The sequence below is a fragment of the Sceloporus undulatus genome, chromosome 2 (genome assembly GCF_019175285.1).
Source record: "Sceloporus undulatus isolate JIND9_A2432 ecotype Alabama chromosome 2, SceUnd_v1.1, whole genome shotgun sequence".
Taxonomy (NCBI): domain Eukaryota; kingdom Metazoa; phylum Chordata; class Lepidosauria; order Squamata; family Phrynosomatidae; genus Sceloporus; species Sceloporus undulatus.
Genome location: NC_056523.1, coordinates 79565472 through 79582085, shown reverse-complemented (window position 1 = coordinate 79582085; position 16614 = coordinate 79565472). Strand labels below are relative to the sequence as shown.

General features: G+C 40.4%; 1 protein-coding gene across 5 annotated transcripts in view; it reads left to right on the top strand.

The window, feature by feature from the left end:
* Nucleotides 1-12781, top strand: part of REEP2 (receptor accessory protein 2) — a 38496-nt gene extending 25715 nt beyond the window's left edge. For 4 of the 5 annotated variants that reach the window (XM_042449861.1, XM_042449864.1, XM_042449862.1 and 1 more), the window contains 3 exons: nucleotides 294-454; nucleotides 2644-2796; nucleotides 11069-12781. In XM_042449861.1, coding sequence (XP_042305795.1) covers nucleotides 294-454; nucleotides 2644-2718 — 236 coding nt within the window. In that variant the 3' untranslated portion in view covers nucleotides 2719-2796; nucleotides 11069-12781. Of the gene's footprint in view, nucleotides 1-293; nucleotides 455-2643; nucleotides 2797-11068 lie in introns of those variants that run through there. The other variant, XM_042449865.1, reaches the window with a different exon arrangement.
* Nucleotides 12782-16614: the final 3833 nt, after the last annotated feature.

Genomic DNA, 16614 nt, shown 5'->3' with positions numbered 1-16614 from the left:
GCTGCTCTTTCTTTCTTTCTTTCTTTCTTTCCTTCCTTCCTTCCTTCTGTCCTTTCTTCCTTCCTTCCTTTCTTTTTAAGAGAAGGAGAATCCCAAGCATGGCATTCAGGGACATAGTTAACATCACATTTAGTTTGAACTTGAGAGTTTAACTCTCAACTTAGGTAGATATGAGGTTCTCATTTCCACCTTTCACCTCCCAGAGCTTTAGACCAAGGTCTGTGTTTTCATCTTTTGATTTTCATTTATATTTGAAAAATAAAAGGCAGCTGTACTGTTGGCTTTCTGTTCAGGTGCATCCTGCTACTCTTCATCAGAGGAGATGGTAGTGTCTCAGAGACATAATGGAGCCCAGTCTGATGCCAGAACAGATCCATCAGATGATGATACAGGAGACAAAGTTCCCAAAAGAACACAGAGCCTTAAAGCTCCTAAGAAAGTAACGAAGGCTGAGGTAAGTTGAAACATGATAGCTTGCAGGGCAACAGTTGAACCTTGTAGATGTGTCTTGCTCTTCTTGAAAATACAGGTGAGGGAAATGCTGTGTCTCTTGCAGTGTTTCATGTGTAAACTGTTTCCCCTCAGCCTGGCACTCAGTCCCACCTAAAGCTCCTGTCCCACCTGAAATTGTGTGTCTTTCTCTTGAAACCTGCCTAAGGCCTGATCCAGACCAGTGCTTTGCGCTGGCCTGGACATGTAGTAGGGTTGCCCGGGGGCGGAGCGACTGCATACCCCGCAACCCTACTACGTGGCGGTGGCGTAACAGTGGCAGCGCCCCGTGTACACAGGTGCCACCATTGTGCGTAAGCATCGTGCAGCGTCCGTACAGCGCCTCGCGACATCACTGCGGCATCACACAAAGAACCTGGAAATTACAGGTTCTTTTTGCTCCACAGTGGCGGTGCACTGTTTAGGGGCTGCAAAGCAAAAACAGTGCCACGCCTAAGTTTGTCTTTTTTGTACTGAGTATTGGTTCACATTGCTTCTTCCACTCTGTTCACAAACTCAGTGCCTGTGGACATCATCTGGTAAAGACATCTTTCTGTCTTTTGTTTTAGTGAAACTATTACAGTGTCTTAAATGCTTGAGCATTTACTAAGGATAAAAAATAGATGCGATGATGGCATCAGCTGTTTGGTTATTCCTTGGTTGTGTCTCTCTAATTTATGTTATCATGCAAGGAGTGGTGAGTGGGTGTAACTGATTTTAATATCAAAATAGGAATAGATTAGAGGGTGGGGGCTGACCATTTCTTTGTTGTTCATCTTACCTTCCCATGCTTCATTGTCTGAAATCCACTCACCAGCTGCATTTCCAGAAGTTAATCAAGGCCCCATACAGGCAGGCCAAAATAAAGCTGCTTCGAGTCACTTTGGAGGTATGCTGTTTAAATGATGCATGAGTCCTAAGAGTCCAGAAGCTGCATCAAAGCAGCGCTCCAGTCCTTAGGACTGGATCATGGCTTTGGAGCGGCTTCCAGACTTTTAGGATGCATGCATCATTTAAACAGCATACTTCCAAAGTGGCCCAAAGCAGCTTTATTTTGGCCAGTCTGTATGGGGCCGTACTGTGTGAAAATTGTCTGGGACTGTAGATCATAGGAAGATACCATAAGGGACAGGCAGTTCAGCTCCTTTTTCCTCTGCATCCCCTTTGAAATCAAAATTGCATTCCTCTGCTTTATGCATGAACAGAACAGACACACAAACAAACAAATATGGCTGTCCCATCTTGTGTTTGCCTGATCTGCTGCTGACATGTGATCAAGTAGGGAGCACAGCCTGCATGCATTTCATGAGTTCACTGGCTTCCTACAGTGATTGTTCGGGTGTCCCCAGGTGAAAGTACTCACAGTTCTTCCTGGGATATTTTTTGCACATCTGGGCATACTCTCAAAAGTAGATGAAATGAAAGTTTTTATTTGGTTTGATATTTTTTAATATGTTGTCATGTATGCAAGATTTTCCAGTTTATTTCTGGGAAAAGCTAAGCTTCAAGGTACTGTTAAAGAGCAGAAAATGGTTGTGAAGGGGGAAATTGTTTTGAAACCTAAATATCTCTTTTTTTTCTCTAGTGCCCTCAGTTTTATAATCAGCATCTTAAGCTAAGGCTGATGCCACTAATGCAGTAGATACATGAATGAGAATACAGGTTGAGCATTCCTTATCTAGAATTCCAAAACCTGAAATGTTAAAAAATCCAAAATTGTATAAACACAGGTGGCTGAGATAGCAGTACCTTGCTTTCTGGTAATTCATTGTACACAAACTTTGTTTCATGCACAAAATAATTTAAAATATTATGTATAAAACTACCTTCAAGTTATGTGTGTAATGTCTATATGAAACAAATTAATTTCATGCTTAGAGTTGGGTTCCATCTCCAAGATATCTCATCATGTATGTGCAAATATTCCAAAATCTAAAACACTTCTGGTCTCAAACATTTCAGATAAGGGAGATTCAACTTGTAATATAGTTAAGGGGACTTGACAATCAGGTTGCAATCAGTCAACAGTTTCACCAGCCCTCTGTCTGTTCTAGAACCAATAGCTGGCTGAAGATATAAACAAAGACCTTCACTTAAAAAAAATCTCCTCCTTACTTTACAACTAATTCCATATCCTTTCTCCTTGCTTTGCAGCCACCACAAAAGACTGTGAAAGCTCGTCCCAAGAAGAAAATTACAGGATCTAGTACTCCTGGTGAATCAGCCTAAGAACATCCCAGCCTGTCTGTCCCAAGGCTCTTCTGTCACTTTAAGGGGCACTCACCAAGGAAATGGAGCTGAGACCATGTACATAACAGCTACTGCTTTGTAGAGCTCATTCCAAGGCGAGAGAGTGATTGAAATTTGGCACACAGATCAGAGGATGGCCGTCCTCAGGAATTATTTACTCTTCATCTTTGTGATGGAGAAAAAGCTAATCTGTCTGTATATAGCCTATCGCTTTGGGATTCCCTCTCTGTATGTAACCCTAATAGGGAAACTTTTTGCTGGAACAACTCTATAATTAGGGTTAGAGCCATCTTTGGCAGAGAGGCGGGGGGGGGGGGGGGTAAAGATTTGTGCCACTGAAATTCTAATTGGAGGTGGGGAGCTCCCCATAATATTTCAGCATTTCAATGCTGTAGCTGCTGTGGGGAATTGTTAAGAAGTGCCTGACGTGAAATGATTGGTACTGAAAATGTGTCATCCAGACTTGCTTTGGCAGGAGAAAGAGACAGAAACGATGTTTTGCTTGGTGCTTTGCTGCATGGGCAGAGGCTCATTAGTGGTGACAGTGGGATTGAATAAGAGGATGTTGTTTTTTGTGGGAGGCTGCATATGTTTGGGGGAGGGACTAAAGATGAGTTTGCAAGTGGCTGGCAACTTTATCTGTATCTAGTGCCTGTTTTTAAGAGTCTTTTTTTTTTCTTGGATGGGAGTACTATAACTCAGCCTATAATATTGAGAAGGTAAAACTTTTTTGCATGGTTTTTTTTCAAGTAGATTAAAAACAGGAAGACGAAGAAGCTGTTGAATGGCTAAGAGGGCCATTATTGGAACAGGGTGTGTGGGGACACTTGAGTAGATATCAGTATCTCTCCAGAGAGGTGGAATTCTGAATAGTCACTATGTAGCAGCCAAATCTTTGGGGTCCTACTTTGGAGTTGCCTTCATATTTTAAATTTTTCAGGTCAGTCTGTTTTTTGTAAGAATTGTTTGGGAAAGGCATGTGTGGAAGATGTTTGAAGGTAGTCTGCTGGATGGTACTTACATTTTTGCTATGTATGCAATTATGCTTTATTTGCACTGAGAATATATTAAGGTAGGAGCTTGATCACTGTAGCCTGTTGGGTAGGCACCCCTGTGGCAAGGTTTTCTGAGTGACATGTTGTAATAATGAAAGTGATAATGGAATTAATGATTCTGTGGGTAGAAACTAGATAAAGTTACTCAGCTCTCAGGAACTACCTGTTTCTGCCGCTATGACATTCTGTCACTCCCTGCTAACTCTGATTAGTATTTTGAGGCAATATCATTTAGAGCTTAAGTGTTCCGTCAAGTCAGAGCTCAGTCCAGTCAAACAAGTGAATTAATACTGATATTATTATTATTATTATTATTATTATTATTATTATTATTATTATTATTTTGTAGCCAGTTTAACAAACCTACATATGACTTTCTTCATCTATGGTTATGGTACAGAGGCACACAGTATGTTTTTCAACCCTGCTGTTCCCTAGGTTAGTGTGTGTGATAAATTCTATGTTTTCTGAATATGTGCCAAAACCACCAGCCTTTTAAAAAGTTGTGACAAATTGAGATTTTGACAGTACAGAAACCAGATTTCAGTTTATTCATTTTCAATATGCTGATTCACATAACTTTAGAAGTTGGTGACAACATGGTCTGAAAGGGTGTGTGCCGAAAGAAAGAAAGAAGGGCTGTGCAGTTGCTTCACTATGTGGTTTAAATCCCATTGTTTCATTGCAAGCTAACATCTTCTGCTTCTCAAAGGAGTTGGATCAGAAGACAAGCTCCACTGGCTTCAGAGAGATTTCCCTTCTAGTGAGCCTGCTGTTAGGACTGTACCTTTAAGCTAGCTCCCTTGTTTTGTATTACCTTTCATTGATATTTAGTAGGCATTTCTGGATCACATACTATCTTTGATATTTTACAGATCAGTTGCACATCTGCACTTTTGTGTTGCACTTCTGTCTTGGGCACCTGGCAGTTCAGCCTCTGCAACAACAAGGAAAAGACTGTACAACATGGCTTGTCTTTCTTTTTTGTAGCAGCTGTTTCATGCCAAAGACTTGGCAAGTGATAGAAGAAATTCTCTAATTTGTCAAGGATGCTGACCCTAAATCTCAGAGTAGCCTTTTAGGAGCTGGAAGATTGGCTTTAATTTGTTCAGTATGAGAACATAGAAACAGATTGTACTTCTTGCAGAGCTGAACAACCCTTTCTTGGTATTGTGCAACTAGTGCCAGGCTTGAAGTGAGGTGGTATGCATATGAAACAGCTCCACTTATACATAGAATATGATTGGGAAAATGCATTTAGATGTTCACTTGGCTGTAATTGAGATCTTTAAATTTTTGCATTATTAGAGAGGGAAGAGCATTCTGTTCCACAGAGGAAGCATGACTACTATATCAAATTGCTGTTTAACAGCACATTGTGGTTTTTGTTTGTACATATTGCCTTGCATTTTTCACACAACTTATTAGACTCTTCCCAGGATCCTCTGTACAGTATAATCTATGTACAATAATTTTGCAAAGAAGTCAGCATGCAACAGCATCTTACTAAATAACTTTACTTTCTGCCTCATCAAACCTATCTCAAAAAGGCTCATGTCCTGAGACAATGTTTCCTTTATATTTTAAAAGCAACCTACTCTGGATATGCTTATCTTGTAGAAGGAGTGTCTGTCTTCCTGCCACATCATATTTGTCAATATAGGTTTTTGTTTGTTTATCTTAAAGTTAAAGGTAGTATTCCTTGGTATTTTTAGGTTTGTTTCACTTTTCTTTGTAGACTTTTCCTTTTTTTTTTCCCCTTCACCATTTTATGAGTGAGCTGCCTTTGTTCTTCTTGTTACATGCATAGCAGAGACTTGGTAAATATCTGTCTGTCTTAGGTCACCAAAATAGAGGTAGACTTTGTCAAGTGCATGACAGGCTGTAATATGTGGCTTCTGGGTTGTACTTGATTTTGGTAGTTAATGTTTTTTACAACTGTTTTAGGAGTTGTGGCATCCCCTATGTTACATTCTGAGTTGCTTTTATCAGAATAGTCTCTAAGAGCTTGATGCATTTTCTTAATTGTTCATTGACACCCAGGAGGAAATATAATGCTTTGTAAGATATTTCATATTGCTCTATTTCTTTTTTGTGCTTCAAAGATTTGGAGGGAGCAAGATTATGCTGAAATTTGTGTGTTTGACATTACAGTCATCCCTCCATATTTGCGGATTTGATATTTGCGGATTTGATTATTCACGGATTTCATTAATATGTTCTCTCTAGGACTGTCTAGGTCCTCCAGTGCAACTCTGTGATCAACTTTAAATAAAAGTTGCACTGAAAGACCATTTGTAGCTACTCCATTGCCATTCTATGGTCAGTGTATGTTGGACATTGACCACAGAGTTGCACTGGAGGACCTAGAGATTCCTAGAGAGTGTTTTTGTTATTTGCGGTTTTTCCATATTCACAGGGGTCTTGTTCCCCTAACCCTAGCAAATATGGAGGGACAACTGTACTTCATTCTGAGTGGATTCAGGCCAAAGTAGGTGAGACATTAAATAGGTGGTTTAATGTTCTGTGGATTTTTCTAAAAATAAATAACAACCACTGATGGGAGTTGTTCAGGACTGTGTTAGGTATCTTCCCACACTGCCGTCCCAACAAAAGTAACTTGCCAGGTATTTGACATGAGAGGGGAGCTCACACTGGTATCAGTGGGAGCTTCCAGGGGGAATTGTTGTTGGATTAATACTGTGGAAAGAAAGGAGTAACCCTATCCCCCCATGCACTATGGCCATAACCAGTGCCCCTCCTCCCAGCTTCTGTGTACAGGATGATTGGAGATAAGATGCAAAGAATGTTAAATCACATAATTAACATCATGTCTAGTTTGGTCATAAGATAACCTCTCTAACATTCTGTTAGAAAATGACAGACCTCCTATCCTCTTACTGCTATTATCCTTTAGATTTTTTTTTTATCACAATTAGGTGACAATCCTATGAAAACTTAGTTTTGCAGTAAGCTCCACTGAACCTAAAGGACTTATTTCTAAGCAAAAGTATAGACTGTAAAAGATTTTGACAAAGTATCTTGGGGAAATGGAATGGTTAAAAAAATTATAACCATGTTATCTATATAATTACAGTGGAAAAACTCATTATTATTTACTCTTTCTGTTTCTACCTCTGCCTTCCTGGGAAGTTTGCAATGTGAGAACTGAGCATTTACTTTTCGTTGGGTAATCCACAGTAGCAACACTGCTAGATCCTTTCAGAGGATCCAGCGTATAGTAAACTGGAGCATAGAAAACCTTAGATTGTATAGACCTTGCAATAACATAATACTCTTCCTGTTTGCCTACCTCAGCCATATTCCACTATTGTGATTGGGACAGTAAGTTTACAAGGGTTAGAGCAAGAGCACTTGTGCAATTAACCGAATACAATGAAATAGCCATGTTGTTACATGATACTATCAGAAATTCCCTACTTGTTTTGAACAGCACTTTTCTTCAAGGGTAGAGGTGATCTGCAAAAAACATTCATCCTGACATCTATACAGTCTTCCCTGTTCCAGGTAAAGAGTGCCTTGCAGCGTTGCTTAGACCAGAGGTATGCCAGCCAATATCCTCCAGCCAGTGCCTTTTGGACTATCACTCCCATCAGTCATTCTCAATGACAGTTTTGGCTAGGGCTGATGGGAGTTGTATTCCAAAATATATAGAGGGCTCCAAGCAGCCTAGCCCAGGTGTAGATTGAAGTATTTCTTATTTCTATAGGGATAGCCCCTGTATTGTTGTCTTTATGTTCTCCTTCTGGAATATTTGTGATACATCAGAGTAACAGGCAATATTTTCTTTGTATCTAGTGTGGAACAGAAAAATTAAGATCTCACTTCCATTGATAAAAGCATATACAAGCACTGGAGTTTCACAGAACTTTCCACTGGAGAGTCATTTCTAGGCATCATTGATTGATAGATAAGCTGTTGATCTGCTTCTCTGAAAGCAACATTCAGATTTCACTTGCATAAAAGGGACAGTGCAATCCTTTTGCAAACATTTAGAAATGACTGGGTTGGATTTGAATGGTTGAACAGGAATAGAGCCCAGAAGAGAGGCTCATTGTTTGGATGGCCAGCTACTTAACCTTATTTTTTGAAATAGACAGAACCAGTGGTGTCCTGGGGGTGGGGGGTGGGGCTGCGGACCACGTTGGGTGACACTCAGTTGGGCCTCCTCCCCCCTTCGGGGCAAGAGGGACGCACATGTGCTCTTGCAGGCTGCTCTCTTCAGGACTTCCTCTCCAGCGAGAAAGCCCAGGACAGAGGTGGAGGGTTAGCGTGCCACCGCTGCTCCCTCCAGCTGCCTTCTGAGTCCAATGTGGACTGAGAAGGTATGGAGGGGGGGAGGGAGTGTGCCTTCCAAGTCCACCTTGGACTCAGAGGGCATGGGGGGGAGTCTGCCTTTTGAGTCCAGTGTGGACTTGGGAGGGGAGGCTGGCCTTTTGGTCCCACCCTCATAAGCGCTGCCCCATGGAAGCACCACCCACCTGGACAGAAGCAACAACAATAGCATTCTTTAGCCATATGTTTTCTTGTTAGCAAAACAGCAGGATGCAAACAAAGAAGTGAATGAAACTGGATGAAACAAATTTATTTAAAAGTCTTAAACCTGTTGGGTGGTCTCTTAAGCTCCAGTCCACTTGTTCTGTTAGAGCTGCTTCAGTGGTTTTTTTGTTTGTTTGTTTGTTTGTTGTTTTTTTGGACAATGCGCCAGTTCTCAGTAAAGATACTGATGATTATAAAGAACAGTTTATCAGAGAGCTGGAGGCAGTATTATAGAGTGCTCATTGTCTGTATTACATACATTATCTCCCTGCCACTGCCCTTTTACTGCCATGGGCTCTGGTCAAACTGATTTTACAGATATTATAGCATGCCAAACAGTATAAGGTTTGGGAGAGTAAGAGCATGCTCTCAGCATTAACAGAATTACAAAAGTAAACACACAGTTTTGGAGATGGTTGTGGGTACATTTGAGGAAGTAGACTAAAGGGCAAAACAGACTGCCCCAAAAGGGATTAGGACAAAGCCAGATTAAGGCTGCGGCAACCACATGCTGCAGCTCCATTCTGCCTTTTTCCCAGCCCAAAAAGAAGCGGCAAATAGCCACTCTTTTTTGCACTGGCAAAAAAAACGGATTTTCTGCCCCACTGCAGACAGAAGCAGCTTTCAGGTGCTCCAGCGGCATACACCATGTAAACACCATGCTACTAGGGTGCCTGGAAGCCGGCCCACATATGGGCAGCCGAGTGGCATAAAGTCGGCTTCCAGGCAGCTACAGAGCACGTGTTGTCAAAGTGCTGTGCTCTGACGCCACCCAGACAGCAGCGCAGAGGGGCGGTCTGTTTCACCCATAAGTCTGTGAAAGCTTATGCTCCAGCTTCTTTCTCTCAGTCTCAAAGGTGCTACGAGATCCCTTTGCATACTGTTGTGGATAATGTTCAAAATAAGTAACTGTCATGTTCAGGCAAGGAGCTGAAATGGAATGGTGTAAAAGATTTTTGTTTTGTTTTTTTCAAAATTGTGAGAGTGCTTATCCTCATATCCACATGGATAAGAACAGCATCCCACAGTTCAAAAACATCTTTTAATCCTTTAAAAATAAAATTCCTTTAGGAATGAAATGGATCAGATAGAAGTTACTTTTGATCTGATCTAGTCAGTGTTACTTATGCCTTGACTTTTATGGGACTATGGGTAGCTATTGTTTTTAGGAGTTAGAGTAAGAATTTCCCCTCCTCAGCAGGGAGCATCCCACATCCTGTTTTATACTGGACTGGATTGGGGCTGCTTCTATTATTCCAGAGAACAGGTACCCAAACAAAGAATGTCTTGACTTCTGAACATGGCAGGACAGGGCAAGGAGCTATAACATGCTAAGCAAATGGCTAGAGAAGGTCTCCCACGGGATTTGTGTGACTAAACTGAGAATGAAAGGGGATTTCCACAGAGATGGGATAACAGCCAGTTATTCTTCGGATTTGTTTAGACTTGGAGCATGAGTCAGCTATGTGAAGTAATAGAAACAGAGAATATATCAGTAGACAGCCTGAGTGAAGCCATTTCCTTCTCGTGTACTGAGCTTTGTTCTCAGCCATTTTCTCAGCTAACTGAGCCCAGCTGCTTTACACTCAGCCGCATCTTGTCTTGCAGCTGAATGGGCAAGGAGGCACTTGTCCTTGCAAGCTTCTCCAGCATATTCCCTCTGTCAAGGTGTTGTATATGTATACTAACCATTCCAAACTTGCCAGCTGGGACCAGATGTTCAGAAAAACAAATTGCCTTTGATGTTGCACAATTGTTTGTACCCACTGTACCAACAGCTGGTGCTTTCAGATTTGGATTGTTGCCTGTGTCTTTCATCTTGCTACTCTGTCCAGCACAAGTAATTTTGATATCCCAGGAAAGAGTGTCCCAAGAGCTTTTCTTTTTGCAGGAGTCTGTGTTCTGTCTCAATGGAAATGTTTAGGAGCATGCAAACTAAGAAAATCTTCACTATCAGGGGCAGCCCCTAAGAAAGCTGTATCCTTGCAGGGGAGAAAAATAATTAATCTCCTATGAAGAGAACACACAGTTCTCTTTTATTGCTGTATAAGAAAATGCTGCATTCCAGGAAAGAACTTGCTTAAGCTCTTTAGGAAACTATTGTTCCCCCAAGTGGCAGTCTGTGTACTTTGCCGTATCTGACTTGTTTAGAAAATATGATGTGGTTGGCAAAGGAAAGTTTGAAAGCAAATGTCCTGGAATCTGTGCTCACACATCAAGAACATGTATGATCACCCTAAGTCTGTGCACATAGCACTCACCAGTATTAATTTTTGAACTTTCACCAATATTTATTGTTTACAGGCTCTTAGTGATTGATAAACGCTTCTGTTAGACTAGTGTGTACAACTAAATGCTCTCAGAACAAGTTATTTAGAATTGTGTTGTTTTTACTTGAGCCTTTTATGTAGCTGGAAACCAATAAGAAAAAAGTATTTGGGTACAGGTAATTTTCATAGTTTCTTTAGTGTGTTTGTACTTTATGTGCTAACTAGAATCATATCACATGGGCAGCTGGGAAGGGAATATCACCAAAAGGCTTGTTTGAAGGCTATATAAAGGTTTACAGCTTCTGCAGTGCACCTGGCTAAGTAGATCATGACTGGGTTCTGTCTCTTTTCCTCTTCTACAACCTGAGCAGGCCTGGAGTTCTCTTTAATTAAATATTTGTCACTTCAAAACCACGGTGGCTGAATTTCTCCCTTCCTCAACAGAGTGTCACAACAGTCGAAAGGCTGCAGTCTGGGACCAAAGTATTGGGATCAAATGTGTAGTGAGATTACAAAGAAGAAGAAAAGTTTACAGCAGCTCTGACTGTGAAATCAATCTTTCCTGGAAACACTCTTGACCACAGAGATGAACTTTGATGTTAGAACTTTTAGTCTCTGAGGATGACATATATTTCAACAAGTGTTTGTAGCAAAGTCCAGTATTAAAGCTGCTACTGTTCTGTTTGCAATGACAAATTGGAATCAGAAATAATATGGAATGTAGAAAAAACATGGCTTCTGTTTCTTCAATACTGAATCATCCCCCAGCCTTAGAAGGACTGATCATATAGCTTGCCTACTTCCTTCCACCAATTGCTATATTGCTTCTGTTGTCTGTTTGTTTGTTTTTTTAAAGAATGTCTGTCTTTCTAGAAACAACTTTCTTAAACTGGAAATATGCCAAAGACAAATCTGTTGAAAACAACTTATATTGATCTAGGAAGAGGCTGCTTTTTTACACTAAAAGTATGGCTAGTTCAAACCATCTCCCCTCTCCATTATTCCCCACAAGAATTAGAAGTGCAGCAAGGGAAGAGCAAGGATGAGAATCTGATGGCTTTGCTCCGTCCCCTCCTCACCTGTCTTTTCCAGCATTCCACACAGCACAGGATAAATGTCTGCAATAGACTGTGCTAATACAGGTATATATGAGTACTAGATGGATTCCTGAGCATGACTTGTTTAACAGAAAATTTGGTACCAAAGGCAGAAATAACATGGAACAAACAAGGATAGTTTCCTACACCACAAAAAAGAAGCAGAGAATTAAAACCTTTCAGCAAACATTTTAATTCAAAACTAAAAATATGTATAACTCGGTCAGGTAAGCCTTGCATAAATTAACAAAACCATTTTGATCCTTTTAGAGATTACCTGAAAGCTTTCAAATTGCATCCAGGAATGACTTTCATTCACCAATTCCAACTTCTCTATAATATCTATTTTTTTGTTCAGATTTATAGATTTTTTTTTAACATGTTGGGGGGTAGCTGGTGGGGCAGGCTAAATCTCTTTCCACTTTTTTCTGTTCACTCATGCTCAAAGGATTCTGAAGGCAGCTTCTATTTACCTTGCCTCATGTAGGTGGGTGTACACAGCTGCAATAGGATTGGCTGGCATAGAATCCTGTTCTTTCCCAGCTGTAGCTTTGTTTACTGCAGACGCACTGTTGCAACCAGCACCCAAAGTCTGCCCTCCTTCACCATCTTCCTGCTGCTGCTGATGCTAAAAACATTCAGCTAGATAGGGAATGAGGAAGAAAATAGGTCTGGACTGGCATACAAAGACTGTTAAAAGGTGCTTGTTTGTCAAGAGGGTTTGTTAACTGGGGTATGCATGTATAATATAGGTTCTTCAATGCAGGGAGGACCAGAGCATACACAAGTAAAGCAGGCTCTGTACTATAGAAATTATCTCTGCAATGCTGCAGGGACGCTGGATTGAGTAGGACCAACGGAGTCATCCCTGCTATTCCCTTGACATGATTCTAATTACTGTGACCTGTGTGGAGATGAAATTTTAAACAGGATTCAACTCATTTCTATAGCTTTCAAGATTTCCGGCAGCAGCTCTCTTCCAACATTGCCTCTGTGGGGAAATGTACCTTTTCAAATTCTATAGATCCCAGGCTGATAAAGGAACACTGAGTTGATAGCATAGATCCCCCCCCTTAACTTGCATTCTCCACTGCCTTTGGCTATTTGTAAATGTCTGTCAATTCAACAGAATGTCAAGAGGTAATATGCCAATGTCCATTTTTCCTATATTCTAAAACATGTTCACATTTTGCATCATTTTATTCTTTTTAGAAATATATCTTGCCTGCTGACAAGAATATTGGGATTATTGCACCTGTGATTTTACACTGTTCATATATCTGTTGCATGCAGAAGACTTGCAACACCCTAGTGCCTGAGTACTGTCTTTTCATACCCTCCAAGTATCCTGATTTGGCAGGGATACTTCTGATTAATCCTCTGTCATCCCACTTTTTCAGCTGCTTTTAGCATGTCTGAGATGTTTTTCCTCTTCGTCCTCTTAGTTCCCCCTTTGTCCTCAACTTACTTCTGTTACTGCAAATTGAGTCCAAAGTACAAGAGTGGTTTGCCATCAACTAATTAGGAAGGGGGAGAGAAGAGAAGTAGTAGTATCAGGCAAAAGCAAACTGCTCCAGCCTCTCCTAGGATGTCTGTTCTTCCTTATTAATAACTTTTGCCATTTTGACTACACTCTGATGATTATTGACCACATGTGTCCCCGCTGACACCTGTAAAATGTTGGAGGATATGTCTGTGCTTACGCACATCCATTGGAGATCATGCTGATATAATGATATTCTATGCCTGGCCAAGTGCATATCATGCAGACACAAAATCTCCTAATGGGATGTTGAGACTGCTCAAATATTCCAAATACTGAACTTGATTTTTATTGTACTATACATCACATTTTCACTGGAAAAGACAATAATGCTTAGTAAAGTTGAAGTTAGTAGGCAAAAAGGAAGACCACATTATAAATGGCTTGATTTAGCCAAGGAGGCCATAGACCTGGGTTTACAAGACCTGAATGATGAGGGCTTTTGAAAGTCTTGCATTTCTAGGCCACTGCAAGTCGAAGCAGACTTGAAGGCAAATAACACAATGAAAAAAACATGAATTTTAAGTCCCTGGGTGCAAAATTCTACACAAATTCTATAAATACAAACTGGTGAATGGTAAATGTTATATTACAGAAGTTTCAGTATAGATGAGTATTGGGTGAAATGACCTGAAGGAGAGGGTGGGATGCCTTACCTAAGTAACCCATAACTTTTCAGGGGAAGTAACTGATCATCACTGGAAACAGTTTCACCACAGGCTTCTGTTCGTCATATTTCCTGAATTTACATGTTTCTAGGTAAAAGCACAGTCGGTCCTCCATATCCACGGATTCTTATCCACAGATTGAAGGATCCACAGCTTGAAAATACTCAAGAAATAGAGAAATTCCCAAAAGCAACCCTTGATTTTGCCATTTTATATAAGGGGCACCATTTTACTACCATTTTATTTAATGGGATGTGAACATCCATGGATCTTGGTATCCACAGGGGGTCCTAGAACCAAGTTCCAGTGGATATCAAGAGCCCATAGTATATAACACGAAATTACATGCTGCAGAGAGTAAAAACAAACCAATTACATTAAAAAGTCTGGGGAAAGGGAAGGGTCTTTGTCTTACACAAAAATAACAAAGTTGATGCCAGGCAAAAATGTCTGGGGAAGGTACATCAGAGCTGGGGCAGTCACAATGGATATGGCCCTGTTTTCTGTAGCTATCAACTAAACTACACTCACCAGGGAGTGAAGAAATCCTTCAGGCAGAATCTAGGTCCTAAGTCATGAAGAGCTTAAATTATGAAAAATGTCACTTTCAGATGGACCTGGAACTGAATACCTTTTAGAGGCAAAGTATTTTAAAAGCCTTTGCAGTAGCATATTAAATCTTCAGACACTGTTCAGAAACTAAGGAGGTGTGGAATTAAAGTTAAAATGTCAATTAAAAAAAAGGTGTGTGTGTGAACTTATAGGACCAAAGAATATTCTTTAATATTAATAGTAGCCTGATGCTGCCCTCTCTAAAAAAGGGGGGTCCTTGTGAAAACGGCTGGATGAAAGGAAATTGAAATAATAAGGCCTCAAAAATCTTGTTTATGGCAAATGTAATGCAGCAGATGGAGGGGTTTGATAGGGTGAATGGTAAAAAAAATCAGAAGTATAAAGTGATATTTGTACATTATTAAGGGTTAGTCTCTAAAATGTAAGATAAAATCTGTCATCTATGAGATAAGCAGTTGTTTCCTGGCAACAGTTCACAGGCTTTTATTAGCATAGAAGAAAATAACAGCGTAGAGAACTGGCTTTAAAACATTTTGACAACTGATATAATGAAATCAGAGGTGGCATTTGGATGAGTCTTTAGTATTACTTACCCATAAGTTTAGTGCTGTCTCCACTCAAGTATCATCATCATCATCATCATCAATAAATAAATATGATGTTGAAATTGTAAAGGCTGTCAACCAGTTGCAGAAATCTTGGTTGATTAATTTTATGTAATCTATTCTACTCATTAAATTTGCATAAGATAATAGTTGTAACTTGTTTTTAGATGATGCACTAAAGTGTTGCAGCAGGCATTATCTTAGAAGAGACATTCCCCATTCTCTTTAGTTTATTCATGTGCTTCTCTACAGTATATAATTGTTATTTCTTTTCCACATATATGGCCAACCAATAAAAAAGCAAAACTAAAAATGCCAACAACATCATAAAAGATATAAAATGAAAGGTACATAATGTCCATGATAAGATAGCAATACTTGAAATTATCAGAACCCATGAACACATGATTGCCGAAGATCATTCATTTATTTTGTGTGTTTTTTTTAAAAAATAATAAAATAATAAATACTATTTTCACTGTCCTTTGCCATGTTGAGAGAAAACAAGAATCAAATAGGTCTCCTGGACAGGACATTTCAAATTATAGGCATCTGGGGATAGCCTAAATACCCTGAGGACAACACTTTTCTGACCTCAGAAAGGCACAGGCCTAGTTAGCACTCAGACAGGAGGCCATGGTGGAATAGCAGGTGTTATAAGCTTTTTTCAGAGGAAGGCAATGGAAAATGACCTCTTGACTATTCCTTGCCAAAGAAAACTCATGAAATTCATGGGGTCACAATGCTGACTTAAAGACATGTACTACTAGACATCAGAGAAGGTTTTGAATCTGGTTGAATCTCAGGTGGGAGTGGAACATCTGCCCTCCCAAAGAGACCTCGAGAAGGTTACATGGGAGCCATTTCTCCAAGTACCTGAAGTCTTGAGACTTCTGACAGATTAAAGAGAGGATGCCTTTTTAGTCTATCAAAAATTGTATTCAAATACATGATCAGAGAATAGCATTAAGGACCTATTTAAAAAGGGAAACTTGGTGCTGTACACAAACTTGTTCAAACCAGAGTGACCTTCCTTCAAACCTTACAGTGTTCTTCCCTTTTTCAATTATTTTTCCTTGGGTTGATCAAGTTTACCTCTGAATGCTGAAGAGGAAAACAATGGACAACAACCCTTACAAAGCCTCAGTGTGGCCAAAGAAAAGGTAAAGGTAAAGGTTTCCCCTTTGATGTAGTTGTCTACTTGTCTCTGACTGTAGGGGCAGTACTCATCGCTCTTACTAAGCCGAGGGAGCCAGCATTGTCAAAGATGACGCTGTAGCCATGTGGCCAGCATGACTAAATGCAGAGGCACACAGAACACTGTTACCTTCCCACCAAAGTGGTACCTAATTATCTATTTGCAATCTTAGGCGGGATACAGACGGGCAGGGGAAGACGTCTTGGAGGTGTATTCTGCTGAATACGGAGCCTCCAGACCGCCCGCCCCGGGGGTGTGGCTAAGGTGTATGGGGCTTCCACATGGGGGGCAGTGAAGACGCCTCAA